At 38.3% G+C, this 26,373-nt stretch overlaps 1 protein-coding gene across 4 annotated transcripts in view; it reads left to right on the forward strand.

Annotated features, from left to right (window-relative positions):
- Nucleotides 1-20,653, forward strand: part of HSDL1 (hydroxysteroid dehydrogenase like 1) — a 21,311-nt gene extending 658 nt beyond the window's left edge. The window contains exons 2-6 of one of the 4 annotated variants that reach the window (XM_069085655.1): nt 13,628-13,860; nt 15,140-15,585; nt 15,761-15,988; nt 19,140-19,278; nt 20,240-20,653. In XM_069085655.1, the coding sequence (XP_068941756.1) occupies nt 13,641-13,860; nt 15,140-15,585; nt 15,761-15,988; nt 19,140-19,238 (993 nt within the window). In that variant the 5' untranslated portion in view covers nt 13,628-13,640 and the 3' untranslated portion in view covers nt 19,239-19,278; nt 20,240-20,653. Of the gene's footprint in view, nt 1-143; nt 164-13,627; nt 13,861-15,139; nt 15,586-15,760; nt 15,989-19,139 lie in introns of those variants that run through there. The other 3 variants (XM_069085654.1, XM_069085657.1, XM_069085656.1) reach the window with 3 other exon arrangements.
- The last annotated feature ends 5,720 nt before the right edge of the window (nt 20,654-26,373 follow it).

A 26,373-nucleotide genomic window follows, 5' to 3' on the forward strand; every position in this document is an offset into this window, starting at 1 on the left:
AGGTTCGGCCCCATTCCAGTGTGAGCTTCCTAGCCCCTCCTCCACCCCCTCCTGAGCTCTGGGCTTGAGGGCCCCCTCCCCCGCTCCGCCTTCTTCTGAGGCCTCCGACAACTCCCGACGGCTGAGCATCCCTCCATCCCGGTCTGCGCCTCCTCTCCTCTAGGTACCATCCCCACCGGGTCCCAGCCCCATCCCCACCTGAGCCCTCCCCTCCTCCATGTCCCATCCCCACCTGAGCCTTCCCCCCCACCAGGTCCCATCCCCACCTGAGCCCTCCCCTCCTCCAGGTCCCAGCCCCAGCCCCACCTGAGCCTTTCTCTCCTCCAGGTCCCATCCCCACCTGAGCCCTCCCCTCCTCCAGGTCCCTCTGCTGGGCACACCTCTCCGCTTTCAGGAGCTCCCCGCCCCCCATTGCCCTCCTGATTCCTCCATAGATCCTTCTCCATTCCTTCCATCCAATCAAGGCCCAATTGCTTCCTCAGGAATCCCTCCTCACATCCCTATCATCCCTGTCTGTGACTTTCCTGTCCTAACCCATCAAAACTAGGCCTTTTCCTTTCTCTCTTTTTCAGCGTCTCTACCAGTCCTATCTGTTCTTCATTAACTCTTTACCCAGCCCCATCCCAATTTTAGCTCCTTGAATGGAGGCCCCATCTCTTCCCTAGTCACACAAAACCTGGCCACATCGATCCATCTGAGCAACTCCTCAAGCTGGGCCTCAGACTGACCCAGTCCTGTCCCAACTTTCCATTAGAGCCTTTCTAAAGCCTGACTGGCCCAGCTGCAGTGAGTACATCCCTCTCTCAGCACCTTATGATGGTCACCTTCCCTTTCTTCCTTCAAGTTCAGTCTTTCAGTCTTCTCTCCTCTGATGCCTATCCCTCTCTACCCTCTTCCCTTCCCATCATCAAGAATTCATTCCATCCCCCAAACTAGTTTTGTCCATCAGTCTGTCCTTCTTAACTACATGTTCCAAAAGGGGTCAGAAGTGCTGGGCTCCGTTTTTGGAGGCTGGTGAACTTCAGTTCCTTGGCTCATCTTTGTAAGCCTTTTATTTACTTAATTGAAAATACTTTTATATTGAGTATTTTATAGTTTAAAATGGCTTAAGGATAAAAAGATGAAAGGATGCTGGTATACCAGGGTAGCATTTTTTTTGTTGTTGTTTTTTCTTCTTTTTTGGAGGGCAGTTGGGGTTAAGTGACTTGCCCAAGGTCACACAGCTAGTAAGTGTCTGAGGCTGGATTTGAAATCAGGTCCTCCTGACTCCAGGGCCATGCTCTATTCACTTCGCCACCTAGCCGCCCTGGGTAACATTTCTTAGATTAGGAATTTGCAAGATCTTGTAAATAGTTTTCATGATCTCAAATGTTTAATGATGAGAAATACCTTTAAATTATGTAACACCTTTCTTAGTTATATTCACGTGTAGTATTATCTCATTTGTTTTCACAATATGATATTTGGATAGTAAAAAGTACTATTATTATTTTAAATCCATTTCACAAATAGAGAAAACTAGAGAAATAAATGATTGACCTCAATGGTTCTGTGGGTGTCTGCTCCAAGACTACAATCCAGGTCTTACACCTCTGATCCTGTTATTCTTTCCAATAAGTAAATAAGCCATTGTTTCTCAACCTTCCTTGGTCACTGATACATCAAAATTTGGCAAAGGGAAATGAAGAAACATCAGTAAGCCAAGATATACCACGGACTTTTTTTCCCCAGCATTATAAGTTTGTTCTCACACAAAGGTTGAGAAAATGACTTAAATGATTAGGACCTTTTTGCAGCATTCCTCATTTAATAATATTTAAGTTTATTCATCGAATATCTTATCATGTACAGAGAGCACTGTGCTAGGTGATAAGGGCAGCAACAAAAGAAATACAAGAGACATGGTCCCCTAGCCAAAAGGAACTTTTAATCTAGTTGGGGAGATAAGGCCTGAAACATTTTAAGAAGCATAATGATGCTTATTTAAAGCAAGGAATGTGGAATCAGAGGACCTGAGTTTCAGTCCCAGCTCTGCTATTTACAGGAATTGGTGGGTATGTTCCCACTTCTCCTGAGCCTCAGTTTGCTCTATAAAATGAAGGCTTCTAAGACCTCTAGACTATGGTCACATAGGTGACCTCTCCAGTACCTTCCCCTTCTAATCCTGCAATTCTGTAAACTCCAAATGGTTGTCACAGATAAGTATTAGGAGTACTACAACTTAGGGACTGGACTGATGAGGGAAGGCTTTGGGAAGGATGTGGGGCACAGGGTAGGATTTCTATAGACCAAGAGAAGTGGGGGGTGGGGAACCTGAAAGCTAAAGACACAAGCTGCAAAGATGCTGCAAGACTACAGAATAGTAAATGTTTGCCAGTTTTGAAAAAGGGAAAAGAACATTGTCTTCAAACTATAGGCTGGTTTAAAATCACTTTGATTCCTGGAGAAATACTCTCGCACATAATTAAAGAGGTTATTAGGAAATATCTAGGAAAAGAATTGAGGATTTACAAAGACTAAGACTTCATCAAGAATAGATCAGGACAGACGTCCCTCATTGCCTTTTTTTTTCATTTTTACAGGATTGCTAAACTAATAGATGAGAATTCTGTGGATGTAAGTTTATCTAGGTTTTAGCAAAGCTTTTGATTAAGTATATGATACTTTTTTGTGGAGAAGATGAAGTATGGGTTACCTAATAATAGAGGAAGAAGGATTCAGAATTGATGGGATGGCTAGACTAATAGGGTAGATATTAATGTGTTGCTGTCAATTTGGATCTCCAGTGGAAGAAACCAGGAATCTGTGTTTGACCCTGTGCTTTTTGTCATATTTATCAATAACTTTGTTACAAGCATAGAGGGCATGCTCATCAGATTTGCAAATGACAGAAAGCTGAGAGGAATAGTTAACACATTGGATGTCAGAGTCAGAATATGAAGAGATCTTGGCAGGCTAGAACATTAGACTGAATCTAATAAGCTGAAATTAAATAGGGTAAATGTAAAATCTTACATTTGGGTGCAAAATGTTGTTTCACAACTGTAAGATGTCCTGAAAAAGATCTGAGGGTATTAGTGGACTGCAAGCTTAAATGGGACCCAGCACTGTTCTGTAGCAGCCAAAAAAGCTAATGCAGTCTTGTGCTACATTAAGAGTGGTTTGGCCTCCAAGATTATGGAGGTGGTGGCCCTCTTGTACTCTGCCAGTATCAAGCCACACCTGGAATATATTGTTCATTTCTGGGCACCTCAATTTAAGAAGGACACTGATAGGTTGTAGAGTGTGCGGAGGAGGGCAACCAGGATGACGACAGCCCTTAAGTTCATGTCATAGGAGAGAAGGAAATGGGGATGTTAAACCTGGAGAAGAGAAGATTCTGGGGAGCCATAATTGCTGTGTTCAATTATTTGAAGGCTGGCATGTGGAGGGAAAGGGAGTAGATTTGTTCTGCTTGGCCCAAGAGGTCAGAACCAGGAGCAGTAGATGGAAGTTATAAAGAGGAATAGTTAGGTTTGATGTCAAGAAAAGCTAACACTGAGAGCTGCCCAAAATGGGATGGACTTCCTGGGGAGGTGGTAGGTTCCTGTCCTTGCAGAGTAGGGGAGGCAATCTTCTAGTTCCTTGTTCTTGATAGGACTGCCTTACCTCCTTTCCTGGCTTATTATTTATTTTATTTTTCAGCCCTGAAACTTAACCTTTCACATCCATTCAAGTACATTTAAAACTCACTATTTTGAACACAGTTGAGGGTTCTAGTTACTTAAAGGTTTTAAGAAATATATTTACAATTTCTTGTCTCTTTAATTCCTTACCCTCTGTAATAATTTTTTATTGGGTTAGTTAAGATAAGGTCCCTTTTTGCCTTTTCTTTTGTTCTCTTGTAAGTGAAGAGTTTGAAGGATGGGGCCATTAATTCCTTTCCAGATTTCTTCAGTTTAATACAAATTTTAAAAAAGTTTTTTTAAAATAGTCATTGTTTACTTCCCCTTTCCTTCTTGGCCTCTTTGCTCTTCACTTTTTTTTCCCACTCCTTTTGGTACAATAAATTTGTTCAGTGTTGTTCTTCCAGAACTTTGTCCCACACTATTTTGTATTGACTTCATGTACTTTATACCTTGCTGAGCTGGGAATAATGGGGTTCTAGGAAATTTGATTTTCCTACCTGGAGTTTGTCATGATCCTTACATTTTCTGCATTGATGTAACCTATAAACTTGATGAAAGATAGGGAAAAAATAACTTGTGAAAAGTGTGATAGGCCAGTGAACTGGGAGTTAAGATCCCTTGATTCTTGTAACTAAGTTCTGCTACTAACTAGTTGTGTGATCTTTGGCAAGTTACTTCTTTTCTCAATGAGTGGTCTGGACAGCAGCTCTAAGGTCCAAATTTTTCTACTAAGCTCAATTCTATTAAAATCATAAGGTTTTAAAAAAAACCCTTTTTATTCATCATGCTTGGTTTGTTATCAACAACTTTTTCATCTTATGTAAATTATTTGGCTGTATGCTTTCATTTTCATAACATAGACCCCAGAGAGCAAAAAAAAAAAAATCATGCTACTTGCTAGTTTAATGCAACTATATTGTATTAATGACCAGGATTTTCTCTTGTTCTTTTACTATTTGAAATAATGGTAAGTCACTACACTATCTTTGCAAAGAAACTAAAACAGTGTCATCTATGAGGAAGGAGTCTCTTTTATACTAGTAGAAAGTATGTGTTGTTCCAGGATTTAGACATAATGGATGTTTACTTTTGATTAAGACCAAGTTTTAATTTCTCTGCATGTGCTGCTGTATGAAAGGCTTATTAGCTTTGATAGGGAACCTTCCTGGAGTTAGGTGGCTGAGTCCCACTTGGAGTCTTGAGCCATATGACCCTGCACAAGCCCTTATCTTCTTATAGCTCCAGTTTCCTCACTGAAGGAAAGAGGTGGAAATAGTCTCTAATATCTCCCAGACTGGGTGGTTTTGAGGAGCAAATGAAATACTTTCTGTGAAGCAGAAATCTTAAATCTTAATCTGAAATCTGGAAATCTTAAAATGCCCTCTGTGTCTTCTGTTTGCTCTTGGGAAGGAGGACATGGTAGAGTTATTGATGGACAAAGAATATGAACAGTTGCATGATTTTTCTCACATAATTTTCCCCAGCTTTTGACTCAGTTCATAGATCCACTCAACACTGATTGTTAGGTTGTTTCTAGCTGGCAGTCAGAACACATTTTTTCCCCCACAGAAACATTGTTACACATGGTTGAGTTCTATAGGCTACTAGATGATACTGTAGAAGTGCTGGTCTTGCAGTCAGGAAGATCAGAGTTCAAATTCAGCCACATACTGGCTATGTGACCCTCGGCAAATCTTCATTTATGTAAATATATTTATGCATTTAACTATCTTACATCACTGTTTACATCAATAAAATGGGGATGACAATAATAGCATCTACTTCTCAGGATTATTGTGAGGTTAAAGTGAGATAATATTTGTAAAGTTCCAAGTCTTAAGATTCTATAAAAATGCTAGCTACTACTAGTCATTATTACTTGCAATGCTATTCTAATTCAAACAAAAACAACTATGTTTTAAGGGAACCTTGTCATCCCATGTTTCTATGGGAAAACCTAATTCTAATTCCAAATGAGAGTCAAGCCTGTAAATTAGAAACTGCTCTTACAAGATTCTCTGTAGAGCTTTTTATCTTGAAATTTTAGTAGAGACCCACTGATATTGGGGGACAGGGTGAATGAGAGTGAAGAGTTCAGTATAACTCTAACGTTGTGAAACTAAGTGACTGCAGAAGGATGCTCATGCCCTTAATAGAAATAGGGAAGTTAAGAGGAAGAGTTAGATTGAGGGGGGAAAATAATGAATTTCATGTTGGACTTTCTGTTGACTTTGAGATTTTCCTGGACCTTCAAGGTAGAACTATATAGCAGCTAGTTACATAATTTAGAACTGGAACTCAAGAACTTGATGAGAACTAGGTATGTAGATTGTGGTAGTCATCTGCAGGGAGATAATAATTGAACTCTTGGGAATGATGAGATAACCATGAGAAAGAATGTAAAGAAAGAAAAGAAGAGCCTGGAACAGAAACCTGGGATACACTTATAGACTGATAAGGAACAGTCAGATAGGAGGTAGAGGACTCAGAAGAGAACAGTATTAGGATATGTGAGCAGAAGATAAGGTAGTTAGCGGTATCAAAAAGCTTAAGAGAAGTTAAGCAGAGTTGATGACTGAGAAAAAAATCACCATACAAGTGAAGTTGAACTAGATGTTCTCTTAATTAAGAGTTCTATCAATTCTAAATTATATTAATCTATATCTTTTTTCATATAGTACATTTCAGAATGTGTTCAGGATTCAACTTCTGTGTTTTTTTTAACCATTAATTTTGAGTATATTTGCATAGGTTAGTTTCCAGCACTTCTGTGTGTTTAGGGGTCATAGTGAAACAGAAAAATAGTTTCTTGTTGTGAAGGAGCTTACAGACAGATATGAAACAAAAATGCAAGAGACCATAATATTTGATAACAAAGATTTTTCCCCCATTCAATCACTTTACTTCTTTTCTTAGATGTATTAATGTTGTTTGTACAGAAGCTTTTCAGTTTCAACAAATCAAGGTTAGCTATTTTATCCTTTGTAATTGCCTTATCTCTTGCTTGGTTAAGACTACATCTCATATAAATGATCTGTTTCTCTTCTAATTTTTATTTAGTTTATATATATATATATACACATACTATATATAGATATAGTATGATCTTTAATATTCAGGTCATGGATCCATTTAAAATATATTGTTGAGTGTGGTATAAGATGTTGGTCTGAGTCCAATTTCTGATAGACTGCTTTCCAATTTTCCTAACAATTTTTATCAAATAGGGAGTTTTTCCTGAGGAATTTATGTTTTACACTTTATTTATTGAAGATCATTGAGTTTTATTTATTGAATCTTCCTTGTCTTGTTTGTTTCATTGGTTTCTCTCTCTTCTTTAACCAATAGAAGATAGTTTTGATAACTGTTGTTTTATAATATAGTTTGGGGTTTAGAAAAGCTATTTCCCCTTTGTCCTAACTTTTCATCATTTTCCTTTATATCCTAGATCCTTTGTTTCCCAAATGAATTTTGCTATTATTTTATCAAATTCTGTAAAGTATCCTCTTGGTAATTTGATTGGAATAGCATTTAAAATGCAAATTAATTTTGGTAGTATTGTCATTTTTGTTATATTAACACTGCTTAGCCATGAGCATTGAATATTTCTTCAACTATTTAGGTTCTTTATTTCTTTAAGGAGCACTGTGTAATTGATTCTATCTAAGTCTTTTGTGTGTTTTGGAATGTTGCTTCTGATATATTTTATAGTTATTTGGAATTGTATTTCCACTTCTAGTATTGCTTCTTGTGTTTGTTATTATTATATAGAAATGCTTTTGATTTTTGAGGATTTATTTTGTAGCCTGCAACTTTGCCGGAGCTATTAATTGTCTCAATTTGTATCTTTGCTAATTTGCTGGGGTTTTCCAAGTAAACTATCATATCATCCGCAAATTGGGATTTATCCCTTTAATTCCTTTCTCTTGTCTTATAGCTATTACTAGCATTTCCATAACTATATCAGATAATAGTAGGGAGAGTGAGTGTCCTCTGCATTTATTCCAAAAGATTCTAGATATTCCAAGGTCTGTATTCTAAGGAGAGCAAAGAAAAGGGAAAAGGACCTATTTGTACATAAATATCTATAGCATCTCCTTTTGTGGTGGCTAAGAATTGGAAACTGTATCATTTGGGGAATGACTGAACAAGTTGTGGTATATGATTGTACTATAAGAAATGATGAACAAGATGGTTTCAGGAAAACCTTAGAAGACATATATGAACTGATGCAAATTGAAGTGAGCAGGATCAGGAGAACACTGTACACAGTAATAGCAATATTGTTGTCTTGATCACAGTAACTGTTTTTCACAGTTGATCATCTTTGAAAGACTTAGTTACTGTGATCAAGACAACATTCCAAGACAATTCCAAAGGACCCATGATAAAAAAAAAAAATGCTATCTGCCTCCAGAAAGAGTGAAAGAACTCTGAGTACAGATTGAAGAATACTTTTTTCACTTTGTATATTTTTCTTGCTTTTTTCCCTTAATATGGTTAATGGATAAATCCCAAGAGGGATTTGAAAACAGGTCTTAGCGTTATTGTGAATGCCTTAACCACTATGCCATAGCCACTCTATATTCTGCCTTTCTCAGCTGTAGTTGTGCTCGGTTCTGGGAAGGGCATTGGCAAGCTACAAAGTCGCGGGGAAGGTAAAATGCCTTGAGAACATGCTGTTTGAAAATCTTTTGTAGGATCTGGACTTATTTAGGCTGAAGACTACCTGAGGGCTGTGATAGCTGTTTTTATGTATTTTAGGAGAGATTTGACTTGATCTGTTTAACCCCAGAGGGAAGAACCTGGAGCAACTGGTAGAAGTTAACTCTTGAGGCAGATTTGACCCTGAGATAAGAAAAGTTTCCAGACAGTTAGAGTTATCCACATAGAATAGACTATTTTAGGAAGTAGTGTTACCCCCCCCCAGAGTTCTTCACTCACAGGCTGACTGACCAGTGATTCGGGCTGATGAACTATGAGTTTAATCACAATTGCTCCTAGTAAGGAAGATTTCCTAACATTTAAGCAAAGATTGGGCACTCTGCCTAAGTTTACACTTATATCTATCTCCCCTTAATCTCTGACCTCTTCATGGGGGCAGGGGGGTATGTGTCTTTTGTTTGTGGTCCCTGAACTGATTTCTATTCTTATTGTATCATGGTCTGTAAAGAATGTATTGATTATTTCTGTCTTTATACATTTGTTTGCAAAATCTCTATGTACTAGCACATAATCAGTTTTTGTAAGATTTTCATGCTACAAAGAGAAATATATATTCTTTTGAGGTCCAGTTAGAAGATGCCAGTAAGTCTTTTTAACTCTCACTTCTCCAGAATCTTGTTCAGTTCCATGTTTTTCCTTTTGTTTATCTGTTAGATTTACCCAAAACTGATAGAGGGATATCGAGTTACTGTCTTTGTCTTCTTGAAGCTCAGATAATATTTCCTTTATGAATTTGGATGGCAAGGCATTTGGAACTCATAAGTTTTTTACTGATAGTTGGTTCTTTGTCTATGGTTCCTTTCACCATAATGTAATTTCCTTATTTATCCCTTTTTGCTTTTTGAATATTTTTGCTTTATCTGATAACATGATGGCAACTTCTGCTTTTTTGGATTCACTTGATGAATAGTAATCTTCCTCCCATACCTTCAGTTTTATTTTGTACATGTGTCTGTTTTTTGAAACATATTTCTTGTAAGCAACAGATTGTAGGATTTTGTTTTCTTATCGAATCTGTCACTTTTTTCATTTTATTGGGTTGTTTCATTCTCATTTAACTTAGTAACTCACATTATGAGTTAGGTTTATTTTTTCTTCCATGTCTATAATTTTTTAAAAAATTTCCCCTCCTGCTGTAAACACAGTATTATGTACCTTCAGTTACTTTAATTTTTTAAAAAGGTGGCACTATTCCCACCAACACTCATGATTCCCTCTTCTCATTTGTTACCCTTTTCTCTTTAGGGTTTTGTTTATTAGTTCCTTTTTCTCTCCTACTTTTATCTGGATATATATTTCTTCTGTCTCTTTTTTCTTCCTCTCATTAAAGTAGATTTCCCCTTCCTCTCTCCCCTTTGGTTAGTCCTGTTCATTAGTTTTTAAAATTTCATTTTTTGCACCCCTTTCTAAATGACCATCTCTCTTTACCCATAGGAGTATTTATCAATGAAATCCCCTCCCAACCCCAAAGTAAGACCTCCTTTCCCTCCTTTTCAGTTTTTCCCTCCTCCTCCTCTTCTGCTTCTCTTTTGGCTATTCTCTTTCAGAGACCAGAGAGGTATCCTTCCTCTTACTGCAAGCCCTTGATAAGACAAGGTACATCACATACTCTCTCCATCTGCCTACTTCCGTCACCCCCACCCCATTTTATGTACTCTCTCATGTTGTAATGTAGTTCCACAAAAGAAGTATTAACCTGTAGGCAGGGAGTCAGTAGGTTCTCTTCATAATGCCCTGTCTGTCTGCCTCTTCACTGTTATCTTTACTAGATTTTCACCTTCATCTGTCTCCTTGTATACACTTAGAAGTCTTTCTGTTGTGACCCTGTTGCTGTGTGCATTTATTCACTCCTCTGTATTTTTTTGTTGGTATGTTCAAGGAGAAAATAATCTCTTCAAGCCTGGTTTTCTTGTTATGAGTGTTTCAAATTCTTTATTATTAAACATCCATCATTGGTCCCATATGGTCATCCTGGGCTGCATTCTTAGCTCCATTGCTCTTTGGAACACATTATTCCATTCCCTCCTCCTTTTTCTATTGGGCACCAAATTGTTTTGCATTATTCAAATGCCCTTTCTTTTGTGATAGAAGGTCTTTCCTCCTGATGACTTAGAACTTGTAGCTTCTGAATTGAATTATTAAATTTAACTGCTAGGTGTCTTGGAGTTTGCAGCCTTGGATTTTTTTTTTTCTGGAGACAATCTGAATTCTTTCAATTGGAATTTTATTTTCTATGTCAGAAGTTATGGGCAGTTCTCTTCTATGATTTCCTTCATTATGGTGTTAAGAATTTTTGTCTTATGCTCTTTGAGGAGACTTAGGATTCTCTGGTTGTCTCTATGCAGTACTCTTTAAGATCAGTATGTTTTGCTTGCATAGTGAACATATTTTCTTTTAATGTCATTGTTTTTTTCTTCTGTTCTTCTATATCATTCTTTAATTTGTGTATTTGCATTCTTAGTCTGTTGTTCTTTTGTTTCTTTGGTAAGACTTGCCATTGCAAATTACAGTTTTTTGATTCTGTTCATTATTTTTAGTGTGTAGGACATACGTTCTGCTTTCGTGATTCTCATTTCTCTTTTAAACCATTCAGGAACAGTGTGCTGTGCTCCATGCTCTCCTCAGACTCTACAGGGTTATTCTGTCTTAGGTTTTCCTTTGTTTTGCAATATTTATTCATAAAATTCCTGAATTTGTTATGAGATCTGGAAGCCATATTTCCTTCTCTTGTTACTGTTTTTTCCTATTACTTTATCTTTTTATGTTCAGGGTCTTTGAGTTTTCTTGCTGAAATCTTTGGTACTTTTATTCTTTCCCACCCTGGTATTTTCCTTATCACTCATTTCCTGACTTCTAATTCTTCCCTTCTAGTTGTGATTTTCATGTGACTGGATCTCAGAAGTCAGCCTCCTCCCACACTGAACAGTTTATGGTACCAGCCTAGGTCTCTGCCCCAGGTGACTTTTAGGTGGTCAGAACTGACCTTAGCTGGGTGTTGTGCTCTTTCCCATAGGCTTGGTAAAGTGCTGCATAGATTACCACATGCACAGTGTCCTTTCCTGGTGACCTGTCCCACTGTCTGGTACCAGCAGTTCATTACTGTGTAGCACTAGTACTTTAAGGTTGCAGCCCCCAGCTCTTGCTTCTGAAGGTCTGTGGCCAACTTGGCTGTCAAGGCCCAAGTAAACTTCTGCAGCCTGGAGCCCAGGTCTCCATGGCATTGGAAAGATGGAAATGTGATAGGAGTAGGTTTTGTTGTAAGCCTGTGCCATATCCTTGAGGCTGCTATTGTAGCATGGGAGATAGAGGAGATGTGCTGAATGAGCTTCGGCCAGGTTGGTAAGTGTTAGTTTCCTGGGTTTTTTTTTTAACCTCCTTTTGGATTTTGAGTGTCCTAGACCATTGATACAGCTGAAGTTGCTTTCTCGTTGAAGCATAATTTTTGTTTTGGAGACATTTGATAGATCATGGAGATAAGAGAAAATGTCTAATTTGCCAGTCTGTTTCTCACATGACCTGGAACTGACAGTATAATATCTTATCGGAAAATTACCATTCCATTAGGTGTTCAATTATAAATATGATTTTTAATTATGTTTTTGTTCTGAAATAAACTTTTTAGATGACTGTTCAAATATATATATTTACAGATGTACTTTTGGAGACTATTGAATCATAAGTTTTAAAAGCTTGAAGAGACCTCAGACAGCACCTACCTTTTTTTGCCTTTGATTTTACAGGTAAAGAGCTTAAAGCTCAAAGTGATTAAGTGACTTGCTTCATATCACACAGGTAGATGTGAATCTGGGATTAGAACTCAGGCCCTGTGGTAGGAATGGGAATGAAAACAGGTCTAGATTTTAAGTCAGGAGTAATCTAGGGTCCAACATCTTTGCTCTGAGACTTAACTTGGTGACCTTGATCAATCTTGTCAACTTTTCTTCTGTTTGTTCTGTAAAAATGGGGTCAGTAGGAGTTGTACCATGGCTCTCCTAGGGTTCTTGTGAGAAAGGGTCTCTGTAAGCCTTAAAATGAAATACGAGTGTGAGTTGCTATTTCTAGTAATAATGTTGCCTTCCCTGTTAAAAGGAGAATAGTGACATTTCATCAAGTAAATAAAAATTGTCCTGGGTTTGTCCAGTTTTCCTAATGAAGGTAACCACCCCTTTCCTGCTCTTCCTGCCAGACTCCAGAGCAAGGATCCTTTCTCTTCATTCACTGTTTTTGGGAGAAGGGGTGTTGCAGTAGGCTTTGGTCTTCCAATCTTAAGTAACTTTTTAAATGATTTTGCCTCTGAGGAAGGAAAAACTTTTTTTTTTTGCCTTTTGGAGGGCAATTGGGGTTAAGTAACTTGCCCAAGGTTACAAGGCTAGTTTTTTTTGTGTATGTTAAGTGTCTGATGCCAGATCTGAACTCAGGTTCTCCTGACTCCAGGGCTGGTGATTTACTCACTGCGCCACCTAGCTGCCCCAGGAACAACATTTTAAAGACTAATTATGAAATAATCAAACCCTAAAATGAACTAGGCTAAGTACATCTTAAAAAGTCATTGTTACTTTCATACCAAAGAATCACATTTTCTTTTTTTTTTGGAAGGGTTGTAAGTCAGGGCAGTTGGGGTTGAGTGACTTGTCCAAGGTCACATGGCTAGTAAGTGTTAAGTATCTGAATATAGATTTGAACTTAAGTCCTCCTCACTCCAGGACCGATACTCTATTCACTGCACCACCTAGCCATCCAGAGAATCACATTTTCAATGTGTTTAATAGGAATGGATGTGTGTTGCACACAGCAGCAGCAACAAGGTCACAACATGTGTAGAGCACATATCAGATGGCATGCTGTCTTGGTGGGGTGGGTAGAGAAAATTTTTTTTTTTTGGAGGGGTAATTGGGGTTAAGTGACTTGCCCAAAGTTACACACCGCTAGTAAGTGTTAAGTGTTTGAGGCCGGATTTGAACTCAGGTCCTTCTGATTCCAGAGCCAGTGCTCTATTCACTGTGCCACCTAGCCGCCCCTGGGTAGAGAAAATTTAAAACTTATGGAAGTGAATGTTGAAAACTAAAAATAAATAAATTGAAAAAAAAAAGATGCTAAATAGTAAAAAAAAAATCACATTTTCATCTTCCCCATGAAGCAGAATATGTCTTTCTAGTTTGAAACATATATGGTATTAATTTATTAGGCAGAGGTTCTCTTCTTATTGATATAGTTTTTCTTTTTCTTCTTTTCAGGGTTCTATTAGCCATGGCTGCTGTTGACAGTTTCTACCTCTTATACAGGGAAATTGCCCGGTCTTGCAATTGCTACATGGAAGCTTTAGCTTTGGTTGGAGCCTGGTACACTGCCAGAAAAAGCATCACCATCATATGTGACTTTTACAGCTTGATCAGACTGCATTTCATCCCTAGATTGGTGAGCAGAGCAGATCTCATTAAGCAGTATGGAAGATGGGCAGTTGTCAGTGGTAAGAAACTAAATTATGAGTACTTTGACTTTCATTTAAAATCCAAGTAGCTATTTAATATCTAATTTTAAATTAGAGGTATTATTTAAGTATGACATAATGATTGAGAGCTGACCTTAAAGTCAGGAAAATATAAGTTCAAGTTCTGTTTCTGACATATTGTTGGCTGTGTGACCCAGGGCAAGTTGCTTAATCTCTCAGGTTTCTGGGGAACTTTGAAACCACAAGATGCAGAGAAAGGGAATTTGTTTGCCCACAAGTTTTCTGTGCCTGAGGTGTCAAACTCACTTCCAAGTGGCCAGAACCAGATTAAAATGTAATTGGCAAACGTTTAACACAATTAATTAAACTCACTACAATATAGATAACATTGATTTGTGGTTTTTCTAAGTCAATTTGATCTGTTTCTGTTTAAGTTTGACATTACTGTCCTAGACAAATGAAATCAAGAGTCAAGTCCTTTTTTTTCTTATTTAGAAGGCTTTCTTGAACTCATTTAGGTACTTTAATAGGAAAATACTATTTAAAAAGCCACATATATTTACATGCATTTTTTTCTCTATTATGTATCCCCCTCCACTCCATTTTTAGAAGAAAATATTTTTAAAAGATTTTCATGGAATATAAAAGCTGGACAGGACCTTGGAGATGACCTTGTACAGTTCTCTCATTTTACAGCTGAGAACACTGAGCTCAGAGAAAGGAAAGAACTTGCTTAAGGTCATGCAGCTGCCAGATGGCTGCAGAACCAGAACTAGAATGGATGGCCTCAGTGCTTGTCTTGTACTCTTTGCCATGGTACCGTGCCACTTTTTATATTGTTCTTCCTCTTTTATTCTGATTCCTTTCATTTTCTGAAATGCTTGTTGGCTACTGCCTCAGGTTTATCAAATTTGGAGTTTAGGGAGTTTTACCTCCATCAGAGTCACTTTGTCGCAACATGGGGAAGATCCTTCTTATGACATACACTCTCAAGGAGGAGTCATTGAAGTTTTTCTTTAAATTCAAAACCAGAAATGTTCAGAGTCACAAATCAGTTTAACTCCAAATAAATTTTATTCCAGGTGAGCATTTAGCAATCATACTGGCCTGCCTTCGTTTATTAGCGCATCACCACTTTACAGGGTCTTGTGGAATGAGGCCGGTCAGTCCTTATTCTCTCTTCTTTCCTACATGACTCTCTTTAATATCCTTATTGGAGGCTTCCAAGGCCAAGTGCTGCACACCACAAGAGAAAGATCCTGAGACGCCGTATTACCTTTTCTGTTTTCTAACACAGGTGCCACAGATGGCATTGGAAAAGCCTATGCTGAGGAGTTAGCAAGCCGGGGTCTCAATATTGTCCTCATCAGCCAGAATGAAGAGAAGCTGCACAAGCTTTCCAGAACCTTGGCTGACACCTACAGAGTTGAAACAGAGGTTATAGTCGCAGACTTCTCCAATGGCCGCGGAATTTACTTACTTATTAGAGAAGCTTTACAAGACAGAGACATTGGTATCTTGGTGAATAATGTCGGGGTGTATTATCCCTACCCACAGTATTTTACTCAAGTCTCTGAGGACAAACTGTGGGACATTATCGATGTAAACATTGCAGCTGCCAGCTTGATGGTCCACATAGTATTGCCAGGGATGGTGGCGAGGAGGAAGGGTGCCATTGTGAACATCTCCTCTGGCTCCTGCTGCAAACCCACTCCCCAGATGACTGCATACTCTGCATCAAAGGTGATGATTATTGTGGTTTGGGAAAAGAGCCCTAGAGTAAAGTAATACTGTAATCATTTGATTGGATTGAAAAACCTTGTTGTCCTTCTGACTCAGCTGTGAGTACTCTACGATTTGTTCTCTTAATGAAAAATGAGAAATAAATGTTTTCTTTTTTTTCCTTCTCTTTAAACAGGCTTACTTAGACCACTTCAGCAGAGCATTGCAATATGAATATGCTTCTAAAGGAATTTTTGTACAGAGTTTAATTCCATTCTCTGTAGCTACAAATTCGAAAGCATGCGGTAGCTTTCTACATGGCTGCTCTTGGTTGGTGCCATCACCAAAAGTATATGCACATCATGCTATTGCTACTCTTGGAATCTCAAAAAGGACCACAGGGTACTGGTTTCATTCAATTCAGGTAACAATATTTATTTTTTTGAATGATTTCTAAAATTTTGAAAATTTAAGTGAATGTAGCAGCAAGCACCCCAAGCGCGTCCTCAGGGTTTGCTGTTACCACAGCTTGGATCTGCTTTGTTAAAGGAAAGCAATTCAAAATGGGTTAACAAGCTGACTTTAATCAGTCAGACATATATCATTTACCTTGTTCAGGGGAAAAAGGTCAGCACCCCAAACTTCAAAATATACAGACAGAATTATCAAGACATTAACAGATCAAGTAGTCAGCTTTCCAAACTGTACAACCATTACATCCATACCCAGTCAACATCTGGGTTTCCATATCTGGGTTTTTCAAAGCCGGGGGACTCTCAACAACGGCTTCCCAGAATTCAGATCAAATCACAGAACGTGAGTCCCAAAACAAAGCTACACATCAGGGCTTATATAGCCTTCTCCTGGCTCAGAGAATGTAACAACCTTATTGACTCACTGGCCAATCAAGAATTATCTACTGAAAAACAAGCCTCCCTCCCCAGGCTTCAGGTGCACTTTAGCCTAGGGGCAGGGAAGATCTTCCAAATTTACATTCCCATTACAGTGAAAGATAATGTTGAGAAGCATAAAGTTTTGATTAATTCTTACCTTGACTTCCTCAATGGTTTTGGTTGTCGCAGAAGTTTCTCTTTCGGTAATATTTGCATTAAAATTGTTAAAAAATTGAAATGGATATAAGATGAAAAGGGCTTCTCTACATAAATGCAAATGACAACAGAAAACACATCTTAATTTGATACCATATTGTTGTGTAGAGGTGCTTTTTTGCTTCTCAAAAGACTGTGCCAGGGCATTGCACACCCAGGCAGTTCCTATAAAGTTGGAAATGTTTTGAATATAGGCCTAGTGATCGCCTGGCTCAGCATCAGTCATCTTGGGGAGAATCTATCTATGTCTTCAGGGGCTCATCACTAGTTTGTCCATAAGGTGATCAGTTTTAAAAGGCACAGTGACTCTTAAGACCTGTCTGTGAGTTATCAAGGGATTGTCATTAGTCAGGGAAGGGAATACTCACAGTGATGAAATCTCAGATTCTTGCAGTATTGGAATATAATTATAAAAATTGCTCAATGTCTTCATTGGCATCTAACTGATAGTACTTATAGAAGTGGGTACTGGAGCTTACAGGGTCATCTGAACAATGTAAACTTGCAAAATGTTTCTTTATTTCGAATGACTTTTATGCCTAATGATGAAACTGAACAATATATTGTGACAATTTTAAGAGGCAGATAATGAAAAATTACGTATTGGAACATGCTTAAAATACTTAGATCTTTTGATATCTTTGTAAATGGTTTAGAAAGATAGTTGAGAATTTGACTATTTTAAGTACTGGGAAAGAAACATTCATGGTTTTATTAAGGGCTTGTATTTTTCTAACATAGTATTGGCAAGTGTACCATGCTTTCAGGGTTCTTTTAGGTAAAAAGGGCACCAAGTTCTTTAAAACTGTTTCTTTCATATCAAATATCTTTAGCATTTATTGTAGATGTAATATTCTAAATAGAAGCAAAATTAGAAGAGACATATCAATTATGGTTGTATTTGACTTTTAGTGCTTCAGCATTATAGTATCAGCCTAGTCTTGTGTGTGCTCTATTAGCTTTCCACGTAAAAGTAGAAAAATGGTTTTAGCCTGCAAAGCTAAAGGGAGTCTGGAAGAATTACTAACATACTGATACTGTCAAAGTATTAATATTGCCTTGGAAAGTATTTCTTTTCATATTCAGAAATAACATTGGTTTTACCCATTAATTTTTAGCCTCAGAACATGCTGCCAGTTTGGCAGGAAAAGAGCAGCCTTTTCATTACTAGCTTTCCATTTTTTATATTTAATAAAAAATACCAGATACATTCTAGGTAGAGTTGATTGAAAAACAAATTAATTTAATAAATACCTTATTAGGAAACAGTACCACCAGGTATTAGTAGTTGAAGCCAAAGCCACACTTTAGCTAGGACAGGCTGGCAGAGCAGGATGGAGAGGTTTTTATTCGATTTTGAACTTGTACATATTTCCATCTACTTGGTGAACCAGATATTTATAGCCATTCCCAGAAGACACTCAGTAGAGGAAGATGTGTTGTATTCTGTTTTTCATCAATGGGATGCATATTAAGCTTTTTATTTTAGTATTTAATACTTTAGAGGATTTATGATTTCATCATGTGAGTAAGTTCTTTACTCATGTAGTCAGCCACTTCTCTAAACCTTTGATTCTCAAAGGGTGTGTACTATGAAAGTTTGGGATTTCTATTAAGCAAATGAAAGAAAATATATAAATATTTTTGTTTAATATAGATTTTAATTACCTTACACATATAATGTGGTAAGTGTAATATTTGAAAAATAAGCACAGCTTTCTTATTATACATATGCACTAAACTCAAAACATGTTAAGTCTTGAACTTGTAAAGAAATCAACAAAAATGACTTCTCTTGTTAAAAAGAAACTTTGCATGTGTAGGTCTTCTGACTTTGCAGTAGTGGAGCTGGTATAAACATTCAGTGTACCTTATTTCCTCATAGTTCAAAGAAGACTGTACTGGGAGCAAAAATAAATTTTCAGACCACTTCCTTAATTGGTTTAATAGGTTTCTCTTGTCCCCAGAGTCCATCATGTAATGGCCAGATCTTCAATGAAGAGTATTTCTGCACTTAGCTAACTCAGCTGGTCCTAGGAAGATAGACACATAGAATATAATGCCTGTCTCATATGTCAGCTTCATATCTGCCACTTTTTATACTTTGTTGGCATAATCTAGATAACTCAAGGTCATCAATGTAGCATAATGAGGCATCAAAATAGGGCGTTAATAAAGGATTAAAATTTTCAATTAGGTGAAATCCACCTGATGTTTTATTTAGGTTCTAGGTGGTGATGATCCTAGATGACCATCAGTATTAAGCAAAGAACTGCAGGACTGAATCAATATTTTCTGGAAGTGCTTTGTATTTTACAGTATTTTATATGATTAGTATTTATATGTGTTTTGGCCTGTTCAGAATTGATGAATATTCTGAAACCTTATTAATTGGTACTTTAGTGGTAATTGTAATTTTGGGGGGTTCTAGTATTGTTAGTAACTTTTTCTCCTTTTTCTTTTTAGTTTCTTTTTGCACAGTATATGCCAGAATGGCTCTGGGCATGGGGAGCAAATATTATCAACAATTCATTGCGTCATGAGGCCTTATCCCATAGATTGTGAACCTGGATATATCAGTCTTGCCAAATTATGTGAACCTACAGTATTCAGAGCATTGGAAGAACAACATTTCATTTTAATTGTGTATTTGCTCTTAACTATTTTGCTGGCACCTTATTGTTGCATCATTGATAAAAAAGACACGGTACTTTTAAAGAATCTGTTGGGGGCTGCCTGAAGGCATTGGCACAGGGTTAATATTGAATGTTATGAGAACTGATCTAGGAAGCCTAGAATTGGGTATTCCTTTTTTTTTTTAATGTAAGCTACTGAAAAACTATGTCAGTGAGTCAGTGTTGTGCTATGAACCAAGATGAACTGAAATTGAAATAGACTCACAATTTGATTTGTTAGGTCTTTTCATTTTAAATCTCCTTGTTTTAAGAGTGGTCATGTGTTTCCTTCAAAGAATTGTCAATCTTTTTAAAAAAAATAACTGGAAAAGGTGTGTTTAAAGAACTATTTTGAAGCTAAAAGGTGTTACTAGCTGTAGAAATCCAACTACCTATGTGTCGTGTATTACATAGATCTCGTAGTTTGAAACTCTTCTGATGAAAATGTTGCTTTTCCATCCAAGAACAGAGTTGTATTAGACAAATTTGAAAGTTGATCATATTTAGAAAATGGTGAGATCTATATGAGCAACTTTATAACTAATGGGCAAATCAGTTTTTAAAAATATGTGTAAAATGGCTTTGAATGGGAGCTTCATGGGATTTAAAAAAGCATTTAAATTCAGGCAGAAAGAGGTCTTTCTAGTTTTGTGACTCTTCATAGTCTAGCAGTATTAGCTGTTACTTGCTGTTACATTCTTACCTACTTTGGAGCTAACCCTTTGCCAGAACTGCAAATACATTATGAAGTTTTTCAAGCATTTTAAAAATTTATACAGTTCTTTTGGATATTACAATTATTTTCAGTGTGTTGTGTCGTGTTTTTTTTTTTAACTGAAATCTTGCCCTTTACAAAGAAAATGACCTCACAGTTTCCTATGTGATAATCAGTTCCAATGGCATTTTATTGGTATAAACAAAGATTGTTTGCTGAGGTAGTTAAAATGTGGAGAAATTATGTACTATGTATTGTATCTGATGAAATAACAGATTTAGAAGTGTAATCTTAGTTTGTGCAATGAATGTAATGAATAAAATGAACAATTGTGTTGGAGTAAAAATGACTAAACTGCTTAGCCAGGTTAGTCCTGCAATAGAATGTGTGTGATGTTTTGGGTTTAGATCATAGTGTCTTATTTGAAAACTTGTTGTGAGAACCATCTAGTGCTGTCAAAACTGTGAAGCTCTAGAGAATTGTCAAGTATTGTTATTATTTACGTATTGATGATTCTGCATCTCATTTTGTGACTCCAGTGCAGATATATATTGAGTATTGGTAAGCCTGGTAAAATTATTTAAGAATCATGACTTTTGTGTAATTCTTTTCTCATGAAGTAATATGCAATCAAGTACACACACACACATATACAAAATTACTTATCAATCATGACTCTTGTGGAGTTTTTTCATGAAATAATATGCAGTTATAAGTACATATATAAGTGTATGTGCTTATATGGGTGAAAGGTCATGTACCTGTTATACAGGGTAATAATTGTTACCAGGAGACCTGGTTCAAGCCTTGCCTCTCTGACTTATAGAGGGTGTGGCCCTGGACACAGAAACCTTTCTGTGCTGTATTGTTTCATAGCTTAAGGCTCCAAGTTGCACATTCTCTCTATTCATACACATGGATATATCTCTTTAGAAGAGCTGCCTTGGACCTTTGCCTTCTGATACTGAACTCCTGCTCCTTAATTCTTAACAGTACAGGTCCACTAAAAGCTTCCATGGCACTCCCTGGCCCTCTGCTGTTCTCCCCCTGACCCCCATTCTTCTCTTGTTATTACCTATGTGCAGCTTGGTCTTTTTCTGTACGACCTAGGTGAAAAAGGAGAAAGGGAAACAAGGTGACATCTCTCAAGCAAAAAGCATCTAGTATTTATTTATTTTTACTAAGCACATACCAGGTGCCTGTTGCTGTAGTAGATGCTGGGGATACAAAGGCAAAACACGGAAGCCGATGCCCTCGGGGAGTTTGCATTTTGTTGAGAAAGACCACACTCCACATACAGGGTGTCCCAAAGGTTTTTTTTTTTTTTTCAGTTCTAAGTTTTGATAGTACAAAATTGTACTAAGACTTTTGGTACCCTGTATAAGTATGCACAAAACAAATACAAGGTAATTTTTTGGGTGGGGAGAGGATTCTAAGGGGAAGTAAGGAGGACAGACTAATAGGACTGGATCTATGGAATGTTGTATATAAAGATCAGGAAGAAGGTAGCTCACTTGGGTCACAGAATCCATGGAGGAAAGTGTTCTATAAAAAGCCAGGAAATGGTAGATGGGAGCCAGTTTCTGAAGGGCTTTAAATGCCAAACAGAAATTTGTATTTGATCCTAGAGATTAAAATAGGGAGCAGCCATTGCATTTTAGTGAGCAGAAGGTTTAGGAATATAACTTTGGAAGGAGGATGGATTGGATAAGGGGAGAGACTGGAGGTAGGGAGATGAATTATAAGGCTGTTGCAGTAATCCAAGCCAGCAGTGATGTGAACTTGAACCAGGGTGAGGATGTGGCTGTAGAGTGGAGAAGTGGGATGGAGGGAAAATCCACAGGATGTGGCAACTGTTTGGATATATGGGGTGAGAGAGAAAAAGAAATTGGCTGTGACTAAGAGTACTTGAGAGAAACAAGGAGGGAAGAGAGGGGTGGGTTTTAGGGAAAAGATAATCATATATTTGGGGATATTTTGAGTCCCCAGTAACATTGAACTTGAAATATCTAGTAGTCATACAATACTAGAGATCAGGAGAGATGATGACTGAACCAATGAATACTGGTGAGATTAGCAAAAAGTGCAGAGAGATGAGAAGGGGACCTAGGACGACAGAGCTTTGGGTTATACAAATTAGGAGGCAAGATGAAGATACGGCAGACTGAAAAGAAATCATCAGGCAGGTGGGGAACCAAAAGAGGACTATGTCTTGATATTAGGGTTGAGCAGTAAGAAGCAGATAACAGACAACTTTCTAGGAAGCTGGTTAAGAAAGGGAGGAGGGATGAGGAAGGAGGGTCAAGTAAGGAATTTTTAAGGATGGGTAGAGATCTGGGAATGAAAGAATGATGGGCATTTTAATTAAGTGCCTGTCATTAGGCAAACAACTTCCAGATGCCCAGGACAAATACAAATGAAACAGTTCCCTCAGACTCACCTCTCTTCAGAACTTCCCTATTTTTGTTGAGGATGCCACCATTCTTCTAGTCACCCAGGTTCACAATCTTGGCCTTAACCTTGCCTCTTCCACTCTCCCTTGAATTTACTTTTTTTAAATCCCTTCTCAAATCCTATGACTCTTCTCTCTCCTATTCTCTCAGCTGAGAACCTTGTCTCATATTTTAGTTAAAATTTTTTTTGAAAAAGAGACTATTTGCCTCTTCTTCTATTCTCCTCATCTCACATCACTGGAATACCTTTTGCCACTATTTTCATTCCCTCATGTTAGAAGTGGCCCTTATCCTCACCAACACACCCCTTTGTGCACAGATGATCCTTTAGCCAGTCTTCTTTAGCAGATTGCTTATTCTATCACAACCATTCTCACTAATTTTCAATCTCTCCATGTTGACTGGCTTCTTTGCTGCCTACATATATGCCCATATCTCCCCATCATCAAAAAACCCTTACTTGATCCATCTATCTCTGGTAGCTATCATGCCATATCTTTCCTCCCTTTCATGGCTAAACTCCTTGAGGAAAAACAGCTAAAGTAGGCTGCCTTAGCTTCCTTTTTTTAAAGAAAACAAAACACAACAGTTTGACTCACTGAATTGAAACTAATCTCTCCAAAGTTAACAGTAATCTCTTAATTGCCAAATTGGCCTTTACTCAGTCCTCATCCTTCGTGACCTCTCTGCAGCCTTTAACACTGTTGATCACCCTTTTCTTGAAGCTTTTTTCTGTTTTCAGGACACTGCTTTGCCTTGGTGCTCCTGTTACCTGACTGCTCCTTCTGTCTCCCTTGCTGAATCTTTATCAAAGTTGTGCCCAGTAACTGTGGGAGTACCCCAATGACATCTTTTTTATATCCTCTTTGTCCTCTATATGATTTTGTTTGGGCATGTCATCACCTCCCATAGATTCAATTATTCTCTCAGGGCTATTGTAGCAGCCTTCTGGTTGGTCTTCCTATTCTCTTCATTCCAGTATATCCTCCACTCTTCTATCAAATTGATGTTTGTAAAGCACAGGTATGGCTGTGTCAAACCAAACACCTCTCTGCCTCTTGGCCAGTGGCTCCATATTGCATCCAAGAACAAATAGAAAAACCTCCATTTTGCTTCTAAAGCCTATCATGTCATCTTCCTACTTTTCACCTTCCTTCCACATTATCTTGAATCCAGTGACACCAACCTCCTTTCTCTTCCTCTCACAAGAATCACTCTCTTTTACCTCTATGCTTTTTGAATGGCTGTTCCCCACCCCAGAATATTCTCCCTCCTCATCTCTCTCTCCTATCTTATCCTTCATACCTAGGTAAAGTTCTGCCTTCTGTAAGAAGTCTTTTCTGATTCTTCTTAATTCCATTATGTTCCCTCTGTGATCATTTCCACTCTATCCTATCTGTATCTTGTGTGCAGTTGTTTTAACATGCTGTCTTCCCCATTAGACTGAGCTTGAAAGCAGGGACTTAACACAATGCTTGGCATATAGTAGGTGCTTAATAAATGCTCGTTGACTTTATTTCCTCACATAAAATGGGGTGACCAAATCTTTATATCTTGAATATCTTTCTCTACTCAGGACCACCACCCTGGTTCAGGTTTTCCATCGCCTTTCACCTGAACTACTTCAAAAGCCTCAGCTGGTCACCCTTTCACATTCCTCAGCCGATGCATCTTTACATGACCGCTCATGATTTTCTTGAAGTTCCGTGTTGACAATGTCACTACTATTAAATAAATTCCATCAGTTTTCTATTGTCTCTGTAGTCAAATGTCAAAATCTCACATTTAAAGCTTTTCACAAGCTGCCCCCAACCTTTCTGGCCTTCTTATACATTACTCTCTTTCCTGAACTCTACAGAGTCCAGCCAAGCTGGTTTTCTTGCTATTCCTCATACACAACCCTGGTCCTCCTTAATATTAGTGCCTTCCCTCTGCACCTTTCTCCAATTAACCTTGTATGTCTCTTATTTGTACATAGTTTTTCACAAGTTGTCCCCTCCCTTACATTGCAAACTCCTTGAGGACTGGAACTTTCTCCCTTTCTAGCACATAGTAGGCACTTAATAAATGTTTGCTAACCTGCCTTGACAACACTATTCTTTTCCTCTGTTCCTTTGTACCGGCTCTCTCCCATGCCTAGAATACCCTTTCTCCTTATATCTACTTCCTTCTGTGTCTGATTTCCTTCAAGTTCTAGTCCCTGAAGCTTTTGCTGACCACCATACATATGTTCCTCATGAACAGTAATGTGTTTTAGTTAGACATCAAATGTTTGATAAATGCTTATTGATTGATAATTGGGGAATCCACATGGGTGGGTGGGGGGAATGGTGGCCATGTAGGGGAGTTTTGGTCTGAGAGGAATGGAGCCTAGAGTCTTACTGCACTGTATTCTCCAACTATTGATTTGTTTACCTTTATGTTTTTTTCTTTTTATAAAACACTTAGCACTATATAAATGCTATTCTTTTCTGAAGGCATGCATGCAGAGGCAGGGCAGATAGATAGCTACAGCGGGATGATAGGATAGTTGTAGGAGAAGTATGGTCAGGTTCAGGCTAGACAACTCCATCCCTGGGCTGAATTCTAAAACTGATCAGATTAACCCACATCTTGTCTCAAACTGGTCCAGAGGGTGCTATACTAACTGGGGAGAGGGTCAGCTGCAAGGCACCCCAGGATGTCTGGGGTGGGGGGAAGTAGAAATAGAGGGTGAAATGAAGTCTGTGTTGTTGAGAAGAAGGGGTACATCATCTGAAGTTATAATAAATGACAAAATGGGTAGGGGTTTTGAAATATTAGTGTGGGGAGAAGAGGGCACCGAGGTTGAAAGGCCTCTTAGTGAAGTATATGGCCAAGTTGTGGACCTCTAGAGATGTGGGAAACTGGTGAGAAGAGCTTTAAAAAGGCTGCTGGGGAGAGTGATGCAATCTGTTAGGGAAGAGGAGTAAAAGGATTACCTTGCAGCAGTGGAGATGACAATTTCCAGTAGGTTCTGCCAGCTCTGTTCAGCAGGACATGAAAAGAAGCAGAGGAGGCTGTTGGGGTTTGGCAAGGCATGGGTACCCATGGGAGAAGCTGATAAAGAAGTTGACATTAGAGCATATAGTGTTACACTGACCTGGTTAATGTAAGGGCTAGATTGGGAAGAGGAAAAATTACATAAGCAGAAGGGTTTCAAGACTGCTCAAATCACACCTCCTGCAAGAGGCCTTTCCCAGTTCTCCCCACAGCTGGGACTCTAGCCAAGTCCTTAGCATAGTACCTGGTACATAATAAGTGATAAGAGGGAAGGTGGTGGAAGAATCTTTTCTAGAATGTGTGGAAAAAAAAAACCCAAAAAACCCTGGTTGAAACAGGTGGCTTAGCAAGACCAGGTGGGAGCAGAGGAATCCCCATCTTGGAGTCAGGAAGACCAGAGTTCTAATCTGCCCTCTCCACACTTAACTAACTGGGTGAACCTCTGGGGCAAAGTCATTTAACCTCTGTTTTTGCCTCAGTTTTCTTATCTGTAACTGGGGGAGGGGGGCGGGGAGGAGGGAGCAATGATTGTGTACCTGCCTTCCAGGCTTGTTGTGAAGATCAAATGAGATATTTGTGAAGTGTTTCGTGAGGCCTTTGTAAGTGCTAGCTATTCTTTTTAAACCTGGTTGCAGGCAAAGAGAAAGAGGCTGCCCAGTTCCTACAGCCTCTGAATGAAGGTAAGGTATCCTAAATCAACCTGTCCCAGCTCCTCCTTTCTTACTTTGCAGTTACTGTCAAGGTCTCTCAAGTCTCCCCACCAGCCACAATTCTGGACCGTCTCAGGGAAGAAGAGCCAGCATAAAATATGGTGATGCTTAAGAAAAAACAACCAA

Source organism: Petaurus breviceps, unplaced genomic scaffold (genome assembly GCF_028583685.1).
Source record: "Petaurus breviceps papuanus isolate PSGF00001 unplaced genomic scaffold, PetGlider_PUasm1.0 176, whole genome shotgun sequence".
Classification (NCBI taxonomy): domain Eukaryota; kingdom Metazoa; phylum Chordata; class Mammalia; order Diprotodontia; family Petauridae; genus Petaurus; species Petaurus breviceps.